The 20134-nt window shown below is 43.3% G+C and overlaps 1 protein-coding gene across 1 annotated transcript in view; it reads left to right on the forward strand.

The window, feature by feature from the left end:
• LOC109873894 (relaxin receptor 2) overlaps positions 1-20134 on the forward strand; it is a 183538-nt gene that overhangs the window by 50845 nt on the left and 112559 nt on the right. The window contains exon 6 of the mRNA XM_031809353.1: positions 15026-15097. Coding sequence (XP_031665213.1) covers positions 15026-15097 — 72 coding nt within the window. The remainder of the gene's footprint in view (positions 1-15025; positions 15098-20134) is intronic.

Genomic DNA, 20134 nt, shown 5'->3' on the forward strand with positions numbered 1-20134 from the left:
TTCTGTAAAGGCAAGCTCTGTGGAGTGTACGACTTAAAGTTGTCCTATGGACAGATACTCCAATCTCCGCTGTGGAGCTTTGCAGCTCCTTCAGGGTTATCTTTGGTCTCTTTGTTGCCTCTGATTAGTGCCGATTAGTTTGGTCTGTAATTAGCCCATCCAATCTACCTAAGTAATTACTTCATCACCATGGCCTATTTATTGCCTTACCTATTTTATCCTACCTCATTTGCACATGCTGTATATAGATTTTGATTATATGATTATTGATTGTATGTTTGTTTATTCCATTTTTCAACTCTGTGTTGTATGTGTTGAACTGCATTGCTTTATCTTGGCCAGGTCACAGTTTTAAATGAGATCTTGTTCTCAACTAGCCTACCTGGTTAACCTCTAGCGTCGAGCAATCCCGTATCCGGGAGCGTAATCATAGCCTCAAGCTCATTACCATAACACAATGTTTCCTATTCATGAAAATCGCAAATTAAATGAAATAAATATATTCAAACACAAGCTTAGCCTTTTGTTAACAACACTGTCATCTCAGATTTTCAAAATATGCTTTTCAACCAAAGCTACACAAGCATTTGTGTAAGAGTATTGATAGCCTAGCATAGCATTAAGCCTATCATTCAGCAGGCAACATTTTCACAAAAACAAGAAAAGCATTCAAATAAAATAATTTACCTTTGAAGAACTTCGGATGTTTTCAATGACGAGACTCTTAGTTAGATAGCAAATGTTCATTTTTTCCAAAAATATTATTTGTGTAGACGAAATAGCTCCGTTTTGTTCATCGCGTTTGGCTAAAAAAAGACCGGAAAATGCAGTCACTTACAACGACGAACTTCCAAATTAGCTCCATAATATCGACAGAAACATGGCAAACGTTGTTTAGAATCAATCCTCAAGGTGTTTTTCACATATCTATTCGATAATCTATCAGTGGTGGCAGTTGGCTTCTCATCAGAAGCAAACGGAAAAATACTGCAGCTGGAGATTACGCAATAATTGCCACCAAGCGACCACCTGGTAGATGTAGTCTCTTATGGTCAATCTTCCAATGATATGCCTACAAATACGTCACAATGCTGCAGACACCTTGGGGAAAACGTGGAAAACGTAAGCTGACTCCTAGCTCCTTCACAGCTATATAAGGAGTCATTGGCATGAGGCGGTTTCAAAAAATGCGGCACTTCCTGATTGAATTTTTATCTGGGTTTTTTCTGTAACATCCGTTCTGTGGCACTCACAGACAATATCTTTGCCGTTTTGGAAACGTCAGAGTGTTTTCTTTCCAAAGCTGTCAATTATATGCATAGTCGAACATCTTTTCGTGACAAAATATCTTGTTTAAAACGGGAACATTTTTCATCCAAAAATTAAAATAGCGCCCCCTATATTCAAGAAGTTAAATAAAGGTGAAATAAATATGTATTTTTTAAAGTGCCCTCCTTGCCTGGTCTGTGAGTTTGCTGGGCGGCCCTCTCTTGGCAGGTGTGTTGTGGTGCCATATTCTTTCCATTTTTTAATAATGGATTTAATGGTGCTCCGTGGAATTTTCAAAGATTCAGATATTTTTTTATAACCCAACCTTGATCTGTACTTCAAATCAAATCAAATGTATTTATATAGCCTTTCGTACATCTGCTGATATCTCAAAGTTCTGTACAGAAACCCAACCTAAAACATCAAGCAATGCAGGTGTAGAATCACAGTGGCTAGGAAAAACTAACCTAGAAAGGCCAAAACCTAGGAAGAAACCTAGAGAGGAACCAGGCTATGACCAGTCCTCTTCTGGCTGTGCCAGGTGGAGATTATAACAGAACATGGCCAAGATGTTCAAATGTTCATAACTGACCAGCATGGTCAAATAATAATAATCACAGGCAGAACAAGAAAGAAAGAAAGAAAGAGAGAATTAGAGAGAGCATACTTAAATTCACACAGGACACCAGATAGGACTGGAGAAGTACTCCAGATATAACTAACTGACCCTAGCCCCCCGATACATAAACTACTGCAGCATAAATACTGGAGGCTGAGACAGGAGGGGTCAGGAGACACTGTGGCCCCATCCGATGATACCCCCGGACAGGGCCAAACAGGAAGGATATAACCCCACCCACTTTGCCAAAGCACAGCCCCCACACCACTAGAGGGATATCTTCAACCACCAACTTGTGGGCCGAGTATAGCCCACAAAGATCTCCGCCACGGCACAACCCAACGGGGGGCGCCAACCCAGACAGGAAGATCACATCAGTGACTCAACCCACTCAAGTGACACACCCCTCACAGGGACGGCATGAAAGAGCACCAGTAAGCCAGTGACTCAGCCCCTGTAATAGGGTTAGAGGCAGAGAATCCCCGTGGAAAGAGGGGAACCGGCCAGGCAGAGACAGCAAGGGCGGTTCGTTGCTCCAGAGCCTTTCCGTTCACCTTAACACTCCTGGGCCAGACTACACTCAATCATATGACCCACTGAAGAGATGAGTCTTCATTAAAGACTTAAAGGTTGAGACTGAGTTTGCGTCTTCACATGGGTAGGAAGACCATTCCATAAAAATGGAGCTCTATAGGAGAAAGCCCTGCCTCCAGCTGTTTGCTTAGAAATTCTAAGGACAATTAGGAGGCCTGCCTCTTGTGACCGTAGCGTACGTGTAGGTATGTACGGCAGGACCAAATCAGAGAGATAGGTAGGAGCAAGCTCATGTAATGCTTTGTAGGTTAGCAGTAAAACCTTGAAATCAGCCCTTGCCTTGACAGGAAGCCAGTGCAGGGAGGCTAGCACTGGAGTAATATGATCAAATGTTTTGGTTCTAGTCAGGATTCTAGCAGCCGTATTTAGCACTAACTGAAGTTTATTTCGTGCTTTATCTGGGTAGCCTGAAAGTAGAGCATTGCAGTAGTCTAACCTAGAAGTAACAAAAGCATGGATACATTTTTCTGCATCATTTTTGGTCAGAAAGTTTCTGATTTTTGCAATGTTACGTAGATGGAAAAAAGCTGTCCTTGAAACAGTCTTGATATGTTCGTCAAAAGAGAGATCAGGGTCCTTCAAAGTTTTATTTGAGACGACTGTACAACCATTAAGATTAATTGTCAGATTCAACAGAAGATCTCTTTGTTTCTTGGGACCTAGAACAAGCATCTCTGTTTTGTCCGAGTTTAAAAGTAGAACGTTTGCAGCCATCCACTTCCTTATGTCTGAAACACAGGCTTCTAGGGAGGGCAATTTTGGGGCTTCACCATGTTTAATTTCAAATGTACAGCTGTGTGTCATCCGCATAGCAGTGAAAGTTAACATTATGTTTTTGAATGTCATCCCCAAGAGGTAAAATATAGTGAAAACAATAGTGGTCCTAGAACGGAACCTTGAGGAACACCGACATTTACAGTTGATTTGTCAGAGGACAAACCATTCACAGAGACAAACTGATATCTTTCCGACAGATAAGATCTAAACCAGGCCAGAACTTGTCCGTGTAGACCAATTTGGGTTTCCAATCGCTCCAAAAGAATGTGGTGATCGATGGTATCAAAAGCAGCACTAAGGTCTAGGAGCACAAGGACAGATGCAGAGCCTCGGTATGATGCCATTAAAAGGTAATTTACCACATTCACAAGTGCAGTCTCAGTGCTATGATGGGGTCTAAAACCAGACTGAAGCATTTCGTATACATTGTTTGTCTTCAGGAAGGCAGTGAGTTGCTGCGCAACAACCTTTTCTAAAAGGAATGGAAGATTCGATCTAGGCCAATAGTTTTTTTATATTTTCTGGGTCAAGGTTTGGCTTTTTCAAGAGAGGCTTTATTACTGCCACTTTTGGTGAGTTTGGTACACATCTGGTGGATAGAGAGCCATTTATTATGTTCAACATAGGAGGGCCAAGCACAGGAAGCAGCTCTTTCAGTAGTTTAGTTGGAATAGGGTCCAGTATGCAGCTTGAAGGTTTAGAGGCCATGATTATTTTCATCATTGTGTCAAGAGCTATAGTACTAAAACACTTGAGTGTCTCTCTTGATCCTAGGTCCTGGCAGAGTTGTGTAGACTCAGGACAACTGAGCTTTGAAGGAATACGCAGATTTAAAGAGGCGTCCGTAATTTGCTTTCTAATAATCATGATCTTTTCCTCAAAGAAGTTCATGAATTTATTACTGCTGAAGTGAAAGCCATCCTCTCTTGGGGAATGCTGCTTTTTAGTTAGCTTTGCGACAGTATCAAAAAGGAATTTCGGATTGTTCTTATTTTCCTCAATTAAGTTGGAAAAATAGGATGATCGAGCAGCAGTAAGGGCTCTTCAATACTGCACGGTACTGTCTTTCCAAGCTAGTCGGAAGACTTCTGGTTTGGTGTGGCGCCATTTCCGTTCCAATTTTCTGGAAGCTTGCTTCAGAGTTTGGGTATTTTCTGTATACCAGGGAGTTAGTTTCTTATGAGAAATGTTTTTAGTTTTTAGGGGTGCAACTGCATCTAGGGTATTGCGCAAGGTTAAATTGAGTTCCTCAGTTAGGTGGTTAACTGATTTTTGTCCTCTGACGTCCTTGTGTAAACAGATGGAGTCTGGAAGGACATCAAGAAATCTTTGTGTTGTCTGTGAATTTATAGCACGACTTTTGATGTTCCATGGTTGGGGTCTGAGCAGATTATTTGTTGCAATTGCAAACGTAATAAAATAGTGGTCCGATAGTCCAGGATTATGAGGAAAAACATTAAGATCCACAACATTTATTCCATCGGACAAAATTAGGTCCAGAGTATGACTGTGACAGTGAGTAGGTCCAGAGACATGTTGGACAAAACCCACTGAGTCGATGATGGCTCCGAAGGCCTTTTGGAGTGGGTCTGTGGACGTTTCCACGTGAATATTATAGTCACCAAAAAATTGAATATTATCTGCTATGACTACAAGGTCCGATAGGAATTCAGTGAACTCAATGAGGAATGCTGTATATGGCCCAGGAGGCCTGTAAACAGTAGCTATAAAAAGTGATTGAGGCTGCATAGCTTTCATGACTAGAAGCTCAAAAGACGAAAACGTATTTTTTTTTTGTAAATTGAAATTTGCTATCGTAAATGTTAGCAACACCTCCGCCTTTGCGGGATGCACGTTGGATATGGTCACTAGTGTAGCCAGGAGGTGAGGCCTCATTTAATACAGTAAATTCATCAGGCTTAAGCCATGTTTCAGTCAGGCCAATCACGTCAAGATTATGATCAGGAATTAGTTCATTGACTATAATTGCCTTTGAAGTAAGGGATCTAACATTAAGTAGCCCTATTTTGAGATGTGAGGTATCACGATCTCTTTCAATAATGACAGGAATGGAGGAGGTCTTTATCCTAGTGAGATTGCTAAGGCGAACACCGCCATGTTTAGTTTTGCCCAACCTAGGTTGAGGCACAGACACGGTCTCAATGGGGATAGCTGAGCTGACTACACTGACTGTGCTAGTGGCAGACTCCACTATACTGGCAGGCTGGCTAACAGCCTGCTCACTGGCCTGCACCCTATTTCATTGTGGAGCTAGAGGAGTTAGAGCCCTGTCTATGTTGGTAGATAAGATGAGAGCACCCCTCCAGCTAGGATGGAGTCCGTCACTCCTCAGCAGGTCAGGCTTGGTCCTGTTTGTGGGTGAGTCCCAGAAAGAGGGCCAATTATCTACAAATTCTATCTTTTGGGAGGGGCAGCAAAGAGTTTCCAACCAGCGATTGAGTTGTGAGACTCTGCTGTAGAGCTCATCACTCCCCCTAACTGGGAGGGGGCCAGAGACAATTACTCGATGCCGACACATCTTTCGAGCTGATTTACACGCTGAAGCTATGTTGCGCTTGGTGATCTCTGACTGTTTCATCCTAACATCGTTGGTGCTGACGTGGATAACAATATTTCTATACTCTCTACACTCGCCAGTTTTAGCTTTAGCCAGCACCATCTTCAGATTAGCCTTAAACCTCTAGTAACTCCCCATCCTGCATGAGGGAGCGTAAGCATCGACTGATACTAATTAGCATAACGCAACGGGCATAAATATTCCTAGAAAATATTCCTATTCATGAAAATCACAAGTTCAAATATATTGAAACACAACTTAGCCTTTTGTTAATCACCCTGTCATCTCAGATTTTCAAAATATGCTTTACAGCCAAAGCTAGACAAGCATTTCTGTAAGTTTATCGATAGCCGTAGCATAGCATTTTGTCCAGCTAGCAGTAGGTAACTTGGTCACGGAAATCGGAAAAGCAATCAAATTAAATAGTTTACCTTTGATGAGCTTAGGATGTTTTCACTCACGAGACTCCCAGTTAGATAGCCAAAGTTCCTTTTTTCCAAAAATATTATTTTTGTAGGCAAAATAGCTCCGTTTGTTCTTCACGTTTGGCTGAGAAATCGCCCGGAAATTGCAGTCACGAAAACTCCGAAAAATATTCCAAATAAGCTCCATAATATCAACAGAAACATGGCAAACGTTGTTTCTAATCATTCCTCAAGTTGTTTTTCAAATATCTATTCGATAATATATCCACCGGGACAATTCGTTTTTTCAGTAGGACCGATTGGAATAATGGCTACCTCTGTATTTTACGCGAGAATCACTCTGAGAGCATCAGGTAACCACTTGCGCAATGTAGCCGCTTACGGGTATTCTTCAACATAAATGCGTAAAACTAAGTCACAATGTTGTCGACACCTTGGGGAATATGGAGAAAAGGTAATCTGGTTGATAGCCCATTCACTGCTCAATAGGGACGCATTGGAACGCAGCGCTTTCAAAACATGAGGCACTTCTGGATTGGATTTTTCTCAGGCTTTCGCCTGCAATATCAGTTCTGTTATACTCACAGACAATATTTTTACAGTTTTGGAAACTTGAGTGTTTTATATCCTAAGCTGTCAATTATATGCATATTCTAGCATCTTCTCCTGACAAAATATCCCGTTTACTACGGGAACGTTATTTTTCCAAAAATGAAAATACTGCCCCCTAGTCACAAAAGGCTAACGTTAGTAGCCCTGCCCCCTGGTAAACAGTGCATGATCGCTGGATGATTCATTTTAAGTCTAATACTGCGGGTAATGGAGTCGCCAATGACTAGAGCTTTCAATTTATCAGAGCTAATGGTGGGAAGCTTCGGCGTCTCAGACCCCGTAACGGGAGGAGTAGAGACAAGAGAAGGCTCGGCGTCTCAGACCCCGTAATGGGAGGAGTAGAGACAAGAGAAGGCTCGGCCTCTGACTCCGACTCGTTGCTTAATGGGGAAAACCGGTTGGAAGTTTCTTTCGGCTGAATGAGCGACACAGGTCGAGCATTCCTACAGCATTCCTACAGCATTCCTACAGCATTTCCCTCCAGAAACCGTGAGAAAGTTGTCCGCTGCGGGACCGTGCGAGGAGATTTATACTAAAGTTACTATCTGTACTTACTGGTGGCACAGAATCTATTTCATCCTTTCCTACACTGAAATTACCCTTGCCTAACAATTGCGTCTGAAGCTGGGCTTGCAGCACAGCTATCCTCGCCATAAGGCGATCGTTCTCCTGTATATTATGAGAACAGCGACTGCAATTAGGTGGCATCATGTTAATGTTACTACTTAGCTTCGGCTGTTGGAGGTCCTGACGAACCATGTCCAGCTAAAGCGTCCGGAGTGAAAAAGTTTAATGAAAAAAAAGTTGAGTGAGGGATAAACCAAAAATATAAAAGGTAATTGAAAAGTAAAAACCGTAAAGTTGTCAGGTAGCAAAGTAAGGTTGGCAACAAAACGCACAGCAACACGTAAACAAGTCCGCAAGTTGTGATTCAGTTGGATACAATTCAGTTGGATACTTCTTCACAACTTTGTCCCTGACCTGTTTGGAGAGCTCCTTGGTATTCATGGTGCCGCTTGCTTTGTGGTGCCCCTTGCTTAGTTTTGTTGAAGGCTCTGGGGCCTTCAGAACAGGTACTGAGACCATGTGATACTTAGATTGCACACAGGTGGACTTTATTTAACTAATTATGCAACTCCTGAAGGTAATTGATTGCACCAGATCTAATTTAGGGGCTTCATAGCAAAAGAGGTGAATACATATGAATACATATGAATACATATGCTTGTACCACTTTTCTGTTTTACATTTTTTTATTTTTTTTATTTTTTTCATTTCATTTCACCAATTTGGACTATTTTGTGTATGTCCATTACATGAAATCCAAATAAAAATCTATTTAAATTACAGGTTGAAATGCAACCAAATAGGAGCAATGCCAAGGGGGATGAATACTTTTGCAAGGCACTGTATCTAAATCTATCAACGAAATCAAGCCACAGCCATTGCTGTTAATTTTTTTTTCTCTTCTCATGGGCCACAATACTCTTCCATATATGTCACATAGCAAGATTTGATCCACTATTTTAAGTCTTATCCAGAAATGAGAATTTGACCCAAAAATGAAAGCAACTGTCTGAGGATGATGCTGGATCTTCTGAGAAAAAAAAAAAAGGGGGGTTTGATAAAGAGGCTTCAACTAAAGGTTAACATTTAGACATGTCACATTGCGAAAAACACAGTGCCCAAGTCATACGAAATCGTTTTTTCTGTCTCCTTCAACGTTATTTGAACTGAATTGTTATAGAACACGCATGTCATTAGCCTTAAAACGATTTAAATCTAAAACAAAGATACTTTTAGTATTTTACCCCAAACCTCTTGTTACACATACTGTACTGGAACCTGCCCTTCAGTGGGACTTCTTGGATTAGATAAAGTTCAAATCAAATAAAAAATATAATTGTTGCGGTGGTCCATCTGCGGTGGTCCATCCAAACACGTGTTCCCATTCAGGCCCCAGGTGCAATCTGTTAGTCTGGGAAAGAGAAATGGTTTCATATTTTCCACACTAACCTGTCATATAGTGAGGTGATCTCTCTCTCTCAGGGAGAGACTCACTATTTAATATAGCTACTATCAATCACACACACACACGCACAAACACAGACACACGCACATACACACTGTGCGACTCCTATTTAACTGGTTCTTCTTCATTTTATTGTTTAGAATTTTTATTTTTTTCATTTCATTTCACCAATTTGGACTATTTTGTGTATGTCCATTACATGAAATCCAAATAAAAATCTATTTAAATTACAGGTTAAATTACAGGTTGTAAATGCAATATCTAAGACAATTACGTCGCGTGCACGAGTGTTGCAAAATTATTTACACAAACATGTTATTCAATTATTGCACCCAGACTGCTCGCGCACCTCAGCGAGCGACTGCGTGGCTAGGCGCTAAAATCGAAAATAGAATTATATTTGTGACACTCAACGTGCTGCAAGTCCGGCCTCTCCCATCTCCTCATTGGTTGTTAGTAGCATATACCCACGTGCCATCTCCTCATTGGTGTTTAGGAGCATATACCCACGTGGGTGATTGAAAGATGAACTGACATCCAGTCGGTTGTACTAACACACGGTAAATTTGGTCAAAAAGAAGCCCGAGGAAGGAGGTAGAGGAACTTGTGCATGACGATAAAGGAATTCGGTTGATTGTTTTTTCTGTGGATTAATTGTCAGAGTAGTGGATCTTTTGCATTTCAGGTAAAATAACAACCAAATGTTTATATCCCAAAACAAATTATCTAGCAACAGCAAGCTAGCTAGCTAAATTGCCATAAATGTTTAATGCTTTTCGACCTGTCCTCAAATTAATATAATTGGTTCAGAGTTTGTTTTGATATGATCGTGTCTGGTGTGAGGGTACAACATCAACATGCGCGTCCGGTTTGGTCAGCATGTTAGACTATTTAATTTCATTGTTTAATCTTTGACTATATAAACGTATTGTTTAATCTTAGACTATATAAACGTATTGTTTAATCTTTGACTATATAAACGTATTGTTTAATCTTAGACTATATAAACGTATTGTTTAATCTTTGACTATTTCAGTCATTCTCATACTCTTATTCTCATAACTGTTTATTGTTTTTAACAGTGAGTATAAATCGTATTTCAATATAGACAGTTTTTTTCTACACTTTGTCCTTGTACTAAGTGTTACTAGAACATAACTATTTTTAAGACACAAGAAAAGTGTGTTTGTGTGTGTATAAGTCTCGCCCCTCACACCCCTATAAATAGACCCTCGGATCCAGATACAGTGTGTGATATGTAATTGCTTCTCATCCATATTCATAGCAGAGGTGGAAGATACAGTGTATTTGCAAAGTATTCAGACCCTTTGACTTTTTCCACATTTTGTTACGTTACAGCCTTCTTCTAAAATTGATTTTTCTTTATGAAAAAAAACTCAACAATCTACACACAATACCCCATAACGACAAAGCAAAACAACTTTTTTTTAATGTTTGCTAATTTATTCAAAATAAAAAACAGATATCACATTTACATAAGTATTCAGACCCTTTACTCTGTACTTTGTTGAAGCACATTTGGCTGTGATTACAGCCTCTGGTCTTCTTGGGTATGGCACACCTCCCATTTTTACCTGCAGATGCTCTCAAGCTCTGTCAGGTTGGATGGGAAGTGTTGCTGCACAGCTATTTTCAGGTCTCTCCAGAGATGTTGGATCGGGTTTAAGTCCAGGCTCTGATTGGGCCACTCTAGGACATTCAGAGACTTGTCCAGAAGCCACTCCTGTGTTGTCTTGGCTGTGTGCTTAGGGTCGTTGTCCTGTTGGAAGGTGAACCTTCACCCCAGTCTGACATCCTGAGCGCTCTGGAGCAGGTTTTCATCAAGGATCTTTCCCTCGATCCTGACTAGTCTCCCGGTCCATGCTGCTGAAAAACATCCCCACAGCATGATGCTGCCACCACCATGCTTCACCGTAGGGATGGTGCCAGGTTTCCTCCAAACATGACTCTTGGTATTCAGGCCAAAGAGTTTAATCTTTGTTTCATCAGATCTGATCATCATGGTCTGAGAGTCCTTCAGGTGCCTTTTGCCAACCTCCAAGCGGGCTGTCATGTGCCTTTTAATGAGGACTGGCTTCCGTCTGGCCACTCTACCATAAAGGACTAATTGGTGGAGTGCTGCAGAGATGGTTGTCCTTCTAGAAGGTTCTCCCATCTCCACAAGGCCCTTCTCCCCGGATTGCTCAGTTTGGCCGGGCGGCCAGCTCTAGGAAGAGTCTTGGTGGTTCCATATTTCTTCCATTTAAGAATGATGGAGGCCACTGTGTTCTTGGGGACCTTCAATGTCTTGGAGCTCTACGAACAATTCCTTCGACCCGAATGGCTTGGTTTTTGCTCTGACATGCACTGTCAACTGTGGGACCTTAAATAGACAGGTGTGTGCCTTTCCAAATCATGTCCAATCAATTTAATTTACCACAGGTGGACTCCAATCAAGTTGTAGAAACATCTCAAGGATGATCAATGGAACCAGGATGCACCTGAGGTCAACTTTGAGTCCCATAGCAAAGAGTCTGATCACTTATATAAATAAGGTATTTCTGGATTTTATTTTTAATACATTTGTTAACATTTCGATTATTGCATTGTCATTATGCGGTATTGTGATGTCATTATGGGGTACACACACACACACACACACACACACACACACACACACACACACACACACACACGCACACACACACACACACACACACACACACACACACACACACACACACACACACACACAGACACACACACACACACAGACACACACACACACACACACAGAGACACATACACAGAACAGTATATTAAAGATGCACTATGCAGAAATCACTCCGACATTTCCTCGTTATTAAAATTCTAATAGTTCGCCTAATTTCAGTTCATGTGAAAGTATAGAAAGTATAGTATAGTATAGTAAGTATAGAAAGTATAGTGTAGAGAATCATCATACCATCTAAACTGCTGTGAAATATATTTTCCATAACCCCCAAAAATGTATTTTCAACTGTTTGAAACTGGTGTACAAAACCAAAAGTAAAAGACACAAAAACTAAACTTAAGAACCGGAAGCATAGAAATAGCGCACATAAAACAACTCTACCGCTTCTTAGACTTGCTTTCAATGAGAATGACAGATCTATAACTCACATTTCTATGTGAATTTAGTCGGGTCGCCCAAAAAAGTTACATATTGCAGCTTTAAGGAGGCAAAAGAGGATAAGAGCACAAAAGACACAGTGTGACTGTGAAACACGATGAAACAGGCGCCCACGCATGAACACGGTCATGTAGAGGTCTCTCTCTGATGTGTATCTCTCTCATTGTCTGTAACACACACACGCACGCATGCACGCACACACACATACACACACACACACACACACACACACACACACACACACACACACACACACACACACACACACTCACTTCACTAGTGCGGTCATGCAGACGTGGCTTCCTGAAACACAGGGTCAGAGTCTGTGTTCACTCTGTGATCAAAGTGGAAGTTACTGGCCTCCCGAGTGGCGCAGTGGTCTAAGGCCCTGCATTGCAGTGTTGTGGTGTCACTACAGCCTGGGGTTCGATTCGGGTGGTGCAAAATAGGTCTGGGTTTGGCCGGGGGGGGTTTTACTTGTCTCGTTGTGCTCTAGCGATTCCTTGTGGCGGGGCTGACCTCGGTTGTCATTTGAACAGTGTTTCCTCCGACACATTGGTGCAGAGGGCTTCTGGGTTAAGGGAGTGGGTGTTAAGAAACATAGTTTTTGGGGGATGCATAACGGGGGATGCATAACGTGACCTTCGCCTCTCCCGAGCCCGTTGGGGAGTTGCAGCGAATAGACTTGCTCTTAATCCTGAAATTCGGGAAAGAAAATTGTTTTATTTGTTTTTTACTTCATTAATCATCAACATTTATTAAGTCTCTCTGGACTTAATCTCTCTGAACATCATCAGGGCCTGTCTCTCTCTATTTGAATATTTTAAGTAGTGTTGTGGTGTCTCTCTTGTCATGATGTGTGTTGTTTTTAATCCCAACCCCCGTGCCGGCAGGAGGCCTTTTGGTAGGCTGTCATTGTGAATAAGAATTTGTTCTTAACTGCCAATTTAAATGAAGTTTAAATATATATTTTTCTAAAATAATAAAAACATGCACACACACTTTGTTAATTGTTTATTCATATCACTTCTTATCTTCAGTATAACTTCACTGCAGAGACCGAAAGAGAGATATAGACCGAGACTGACACAGAGACTTAGACTGACACAGAGACTGACACAGAGACCTAGACTGACACAGAGACCTAGACTGTCACAGAGACCGAGAATGACACAGAGACCGACACAGAGACTGACCCGGTGTCTGACACAGAGACTAACACAGAGACCTAGACAGACACAGAGACCGACACAGAGACTGACACAGAGACTGACACAGAGACAGAGACAGACACAGAGACAGACTCAGAGACAGAAATGGAGACCAACACAAAGACTGGCACAGAGACAGAGAGACTGACACGGAGACAGAGAGACTGAGACTGACACGGAGACAGAGACTGACACAGAGACACAGAGACTGAGACTGACACAGAGACAGAGAGACGCAGACTGACATGGAGACAGAGACTGACACGGAGACAGAGACCTAGACTGACACAGAGACAGAGAGACGCAGACTGACACGGAGACAGAGACTGAGACTGACACGGAGACTGAGGCAGAGACTGAGACTGACACAGAGACAGAGATTGACACGGAGACTGAGACTGACACGGAGACTGAGGCAGAGACTGAGACTGAGACGGAGACTGAGACAGAGACTGAGCCTGACACGGAGACAGAGACTGACACGGGGACAGAGACTGAGACTGACACGGAGACAGAGACAGAGATTGACACGGAGACAGAGACTGACACGGAGACTGAGACTGACACGGAGACAGAGACTGAGACTGACACGGAGACTGAGACTGACACAGAGACTGATTCAGAGACTGAGACTGACACACAGACTGAGACTGAGACTGACACGGAGACAGAGACTGACACAGATACTGACATGGAAACAGAGCCTGATACTGACACAGAGACAGAGACTGACACAGAGACTGACATGGAAACAGAGACTGAGACTGACACAGAGACAGAGACTGACACAGAGACAGAGACTGAGACTGACACTGAGACAGAAACTGAGAATGACACAGAGATGGAGACTGACACGGAGATAGAGAGACTGAGACTGACACAGAGATAGAGACTGACACGGAGACAGAGACAGAGACTATGACTGACACGGAGACGGAGATAGAGACCGAGACTGACACAGAGACTGAGTTGACACAGAGACCGAGCATGACCCAGAGTGGACCATTGTTCTACTCGACCGTCTGCTGGGCCATTGTACTGGATCAGGGGTCAGGGCTGTGTCAGGCCTGGTTCAGGGCTTTACACTGTACTGGGTCAGGGCATTACACTGTACTGGATCAGGGCTTCACACTTTACTGGGTCAGGGCTTAACACTGTACTGGGTCGGGGCTTTACACTGTACTGGGTCAGGGCTTTACACTGTACTGGGGCAAGGCTTTACATTGTACTGGGTCAGGGCTTTACACTGTACTGGGTCAAGGCTTTACACTGTACTGGGTCAGGGCTTAACACTGTACTGGGTCCGTGCTTTACGCTTTACTGGGTCAGGGTTTTACACTGTACTGGGTCAGGGCCTTACACTGTACTGGGTCAGGGCCTTACACTATACTGGGTCAGGGCCTTACACTGTACTGGGTCAGGGCCTTACACTGTACTGGGTCAGGGCTTTACACTGTACTGGGTCGGGGCTTTACACTGTACCGGGTCAGGGCTTTACACTGTACTGGGTTGGGGCTTTACGCTGTACCGGGTCAGGGCCTTACGCTGTACTGGGTCAGGGCCTTACACTTGTGTTAAAGCTAGAAACATGTTTATTTACCACATGAAAACTCAACCTCTGTGTTTTATTTTAGAATGAGAATGTGCTATTGATAATACATTTGCTGGTACCTGGTGAAATAATGTTGAAATTCTGTACTTGAGTTGATGTTTTGTGTGTTTGTTTCTCATCTCAGGTTCTTACAGAATAACAGCATCCAGACAATCTCCACTCAAGCCTTCAGTGGACTCTACAAACTGGAGAGACTGTGAGTACTGACATAGCTCTATCCACCGTATGTGGGCATCTTTACACTACACGACTTATGTATGTGGGTCTCTTTACACTACACGACTTATGTGGGTCTCTTTACACTACACGAACTACGTATGTGGGTCTCTTTACACTACACGACTTACGTATGTAGGTCTCTTTACACTACACGACTTGTGTGGGCATCTTTACACTAGACGACTTGTGTGGGCCTCTTTACACTACACAACTTACGTATGTGGGTCTCTTTACACTACACAACTTATGTGGGCCTCTTTACACTACACAACTTATGTGGGCCTCTTTACACTACACGACTTATGTGGGTCTCTTTACACTAGACGACTTACGTATGTGGGTCTCTTTACACTACACGACTTATGTGGGCCTCTTTACACTAGACAACTTATGTGGTCCTCTTTACACTAGACGACTTATGTGGGCCTCTTTACACTAGACGACTTATGTGGGCCTCTTTACACTAGACGACTTATGTGGGCCTCTTTACACTACACAACTTATGTGGGACTCTTTACACCAGACGACTTATGTGGGCCTCTTTACACTACACGACTTATGTGGGCCTCTTTACACTAGACGACTTATGTGGGCCTCTTTACACTACACGACTTATGTGGGACTCTTTACACTAGACGACTTATGTGGGCCTCTTTACACTACACGACTTATGTGGGACTCTTTACACCAGACGACTTATGTGGGCCTCTTTACACTACACGACTTATGTGGGACTCTTTACACTACACGACTTTGAAGAGATTCCCTCCACACTACCTCCGGAGGACTCTCATACCCTCCTCTGAGTGTAAGGACAACATCTCTCCCATACCACATATCCCCATGAAATAATTACCTTAATACCAGTAGACAGCATTTTTTTCTCTGTTAGCCAAATTGAAAATGGAAATATCCACATATTTGTGAATCATTGCATTCATCAAGTGTACAACATTATGTGCAATATGGTTTAGATGAGAAGCTCCTGTATAGTTTGAATTGCTATCCTTATTTTGTTTGAATATATACTACGGTATTTATGGTATGCTAAGCAGCCCGTTCACATCGCGCTGCTTATGCTAGATGACCCAATCATAACATAAAACCACAATCATTTAGCAATTCCAAAACTATATTAATTAAGCAGCTATTTATTTATTTATTTTATTAGGCAAGTCAGTTAAGAACAAATTCTTATTTTCAATGACAGCCTAGTGGGTTAATTGCCTTGTTCAGGGGCAGAACGACAGAGTTGTACCTTGTCGGCTTGGGAATTCGATCTTGCAACCTTCCGGTTACTAGTCCAACGCTCTAACTACTAGGCTACACTGCCGCCCCAATTGCAGACATATTTTTATCATGTTCGGCACATAAAGTAGCCTATCTGGGGATCTAAAGTTTAAATTCAACAATGTTTCACATGCATTCTTTTCAAAGAGATAGCTAACAGCAAGTGAGCTGTAGTAAACAAAACAAAAAATCCCATCCTCCAGTCCTTCTTTATGAAATGGGCAATGGCAGGATCGTATAGTTTGGCCTTTGATTTTATATCTGACAGAGATACTTTCTCCATTGAGATCAAAGCTAAGGCTAACAGTCAGACCGGTCCAGTGGTGTTCCTGCAGTAAGTCGTGATCTGTTTCAGGGCGGAGAATGTCCTTTCAACTGAGGCATTAGATAGGGTAATGGTCAACACCTGAACTCTCATTGAGCCTCTTCTGCTGGAGAAAGTGGAGGAAGTCGGCCGGGCTCCTAACATGGAAGTCAGACATGGAGTACATCACTGTGAGTTCTGTTTTGAGCCGCGAGAAATCAACATGAGGCCCATATCTTTCCTTGAGACTTGAGAACGCAGTGTTGGCTAAGATTCCCCTATATCTGTGGGCCTCATGTTAACTGCTGTGGGTCAATAAGGGCAAGAAACATAAGCCCTTTGTGGTCCTTGAACCTGTTATTTAGCTGAGTGAGACGGTTGTCGATGATCCCACTGTGTAGCTGTTGGCACCGGGCTCAGACTTCTCCATGCCTCTGTGCCCTCCACCCACTCGGATCCCCGGTCTCAGGCACAGTGTTCTCGTAGATAGAATAGAGTTTCCGTTTTCCTCTCTCCACGGTGCTGTAGAGTTCGCCGACCCTGGACAGAAATGCATGTCAAACTTCCTTATCCTGCAAAAATCCCAAAACGGCATGTCAGAGTACGCAAAGATGGAGTTGAATTTGATTATCAGGAAGCAGAACTTGAAGCTTGTCACGTGTGTAATGTGTCTCGTCGACGCTGTCAACTGTGTCTTCATCAAAGTCATCATGATGATCCACAATATATTCAAAGGCTAGGAGTTCCTCCCTCTTATCATACACAGTGCAAACCAAATGTGAGGAGTTCCACCGTGTTGGAGGCACTCTGGGTAGTCTTCACTGGCATATTTCATTCAGTACTTTTGTGCATTTGAATAATCTTGAGAAAAAAGCCTCTGAGATTTTACACTCTTTCAATTTTGCGGCACCTTGTGACATCACCAGATGAAGGGTCAATGGGATCCGGTGTCAAATATCCTTCTAGGGGTGTCTGGGGGCATTCCTCTCTGTGATATATTGTTTTTAAGAAATAAGTGTGAAATGTTTTTTTCTTGTGAATTTTGAAGGGAAAAACACATTCAAAACTTTCCTGATAATTTGGTCAATATATCCCAACCATAACTGAAATACCAATCATTTCTGTATTACTTAAAACTGCTGGTCTAACTCTAACAGTGCAGAAAGTATACATGCTTGGTCATTTGTTTGTAGAACGACTGTGAGAAAGCCAGTTCTGGGGTGTGTTCAGTTCCATTGAATGTTTGTAACATTGGTTTGTACTGAACGACACATTTCCCCAAAATGTTCTTCAACTTTCTTGAACATACTTTTAGGTAGCCTAAATTTGCTCTATTTGGTGGGTATGGTGAGTGTGGCTTGAAGTAGAGGTCTTCACTGGTCCAACAAACCTGAAATTACGAGATCTGACCCGGGACCCGAGTGGGTCCTAAATTCAGAGTTTTGTCTTAGATCTGGGTCGGGTCTGATATAATTTTCACAGTTCTCAGGTATCTGCAATTAAAATGTATTTACCGACTGGACCCGATTGGACCCGATTGGACCCGACTGGACCCGATTGGACCCGATTGGACCTGACTGGACCCGATTGGACCCGATTGGACCCGATTGGACACATGCTCTGTTCATTTAATGTGTGAGGTGATGAAAACTGCGTAAGCTTGCTATCTGTGTTAGCTAATGGTAACTTACTCAAAGGTCTAGCTTACAGCATGTCCAGCTGAAACTGGTTTCGGATGCTTACCTCAAGTGCACCTGCTGCTGAAGAGAGAGAGAGAGAGCGAGTGAGAGGAGGCGGGCTACTGTTCATTGAGGAGATGGAGCCCTTTTTCATTGAAGTAAAACAAAAGTTAGACAAAAAAAATCATAGCCTCGTGAAAATAAGTAGACAAGTTGTAATAGTGTCATTGACATTGACAAAAATTAGGAAAACGTTGGCACGGCCAAATGGACTGTGTGTGTGCAACTCGCCAATCAGTTTTCATTTAATTTTCCTATGTATTATCATTTGTTTTATCATTGTTGTTATTGTATAACATTATTATTGTTATTATTATTGTTATTGTAGGCCTATTTAAGAACCTCTTGGCTGGTTTATTGATGGTGGTGGCAGCGCCCAGGCAAACCTTTTTCTTTCAGATTGAACGCAGCCCTGGTGACTTTTCTACTCCAAAATGTATGAAAATAAAATGATGGTGACTCCGTTAAAATAAAATGTTCCACTCCATTCGATAACATATTGGTCCATATTATCAGGCTGGTGTGTTATTTAGCAATACGCGTGATGTAACGAACCTCGTCCTCGTCTGAGGAGGAGAAGCGCGAAGGATCGGAGGACCAATGCGCAGCGTTGTAAGTGTCCATAACGTTTATTTAAGACATAAACTGAACAATATGAAATACAAAACAATAAACGTGAACATGAATGAAAAACCGAAACAGTACTGTGTGGCCCAAAACACTCACACGGAAACAAACACCCACCACTCAAAAGTGAAACCCAGGCTACCTAAGTATGATTCTCAATCAGAGACAACTAATGACACCTGCCTCTGATTGAGAACCATACTAGGCTGAACTCAAAACTCCAACATAGAAAAACACACATAGACTGCCCACCCCAACTCACGCCCTGACCATATACTAAATAAAGACAAAACAAAGGAAATAAAGGTCAGAACGTGACAGTACCCCCCCAAAAGGTGCGGTCTCCGGCCGCAAAACCTGAACCTATAGGGGAGGGTCTGGGTGGGTGACTGTCCGCTGTGGCGGCTCTGGCACGGGACATGGACCCCACTTCACCACAGTTTTTCTCTGCCTCATTGTCCGTCTCCGTGTGGCCTCTTAAACACGGCGACCCTCGCCGCCGACCCTCGCCGTCGACCTCGCCGCCGACCTCGGACTGGGGACCCTAGAAATGGGTCCCGAATGGACGGGAGACGGCGGGAGACTCCGGAGTGAAGGGTGATTCTGGCGGCTCCTGGCTGACCGACGGCTCTGGCGGCTCCTGGCTAACACACGGCTCTGGCGGCTCCTGGCTGACTGACGGCTCTGGCGGCTCGTGGCTGACTGGTGGCTCTGGTGGCTCCTGGCGGCTCCTGGCTGACTGGCGGCTATGGCGGCTCCTGGCTGCCTGACGGCTCTACCGGCTCCTGGCTGACTGGCGGCTCTGGCGGCTCCTGGCTGACTGGCGGCTCCTGGCTGACTGGCGGCTCTGGCGGCTCCTGGCTGACTGGCGGCTGTGGCGGCTCCTGGCTGACTGGCGGCTCCTGGCTGACTGGCAGCTCCTGGCTGACTGGCGGCTGTGGCGGCTCCTGGCTGACTGGCGGGTCTGGCGGTTCCTGGCTGACTGACGGCTCTGGCGGCTCCTGGCTGACTGGCGGCTCTGGCGGCTCCTGGCTGACAGCGGCTGTGATGGCTC

The sequence above is a fragment of the Oncorhynchus kisutch genome, linkage group LG29, assembly GCF_002021735.2.
Source record: "Oncorhynchus kisutch isolate 150728-3 linkage group LG29, Okis_V2, whole genome shotgun sequence".
Taxonomy (NCBI): domain Eukaryota; kingdom Metazoa; phylum Chordata; class Actinopteri; order Salmoniformes; family Salmonidae; genus Oncorhynchus; species Oncorhynchus kisutch.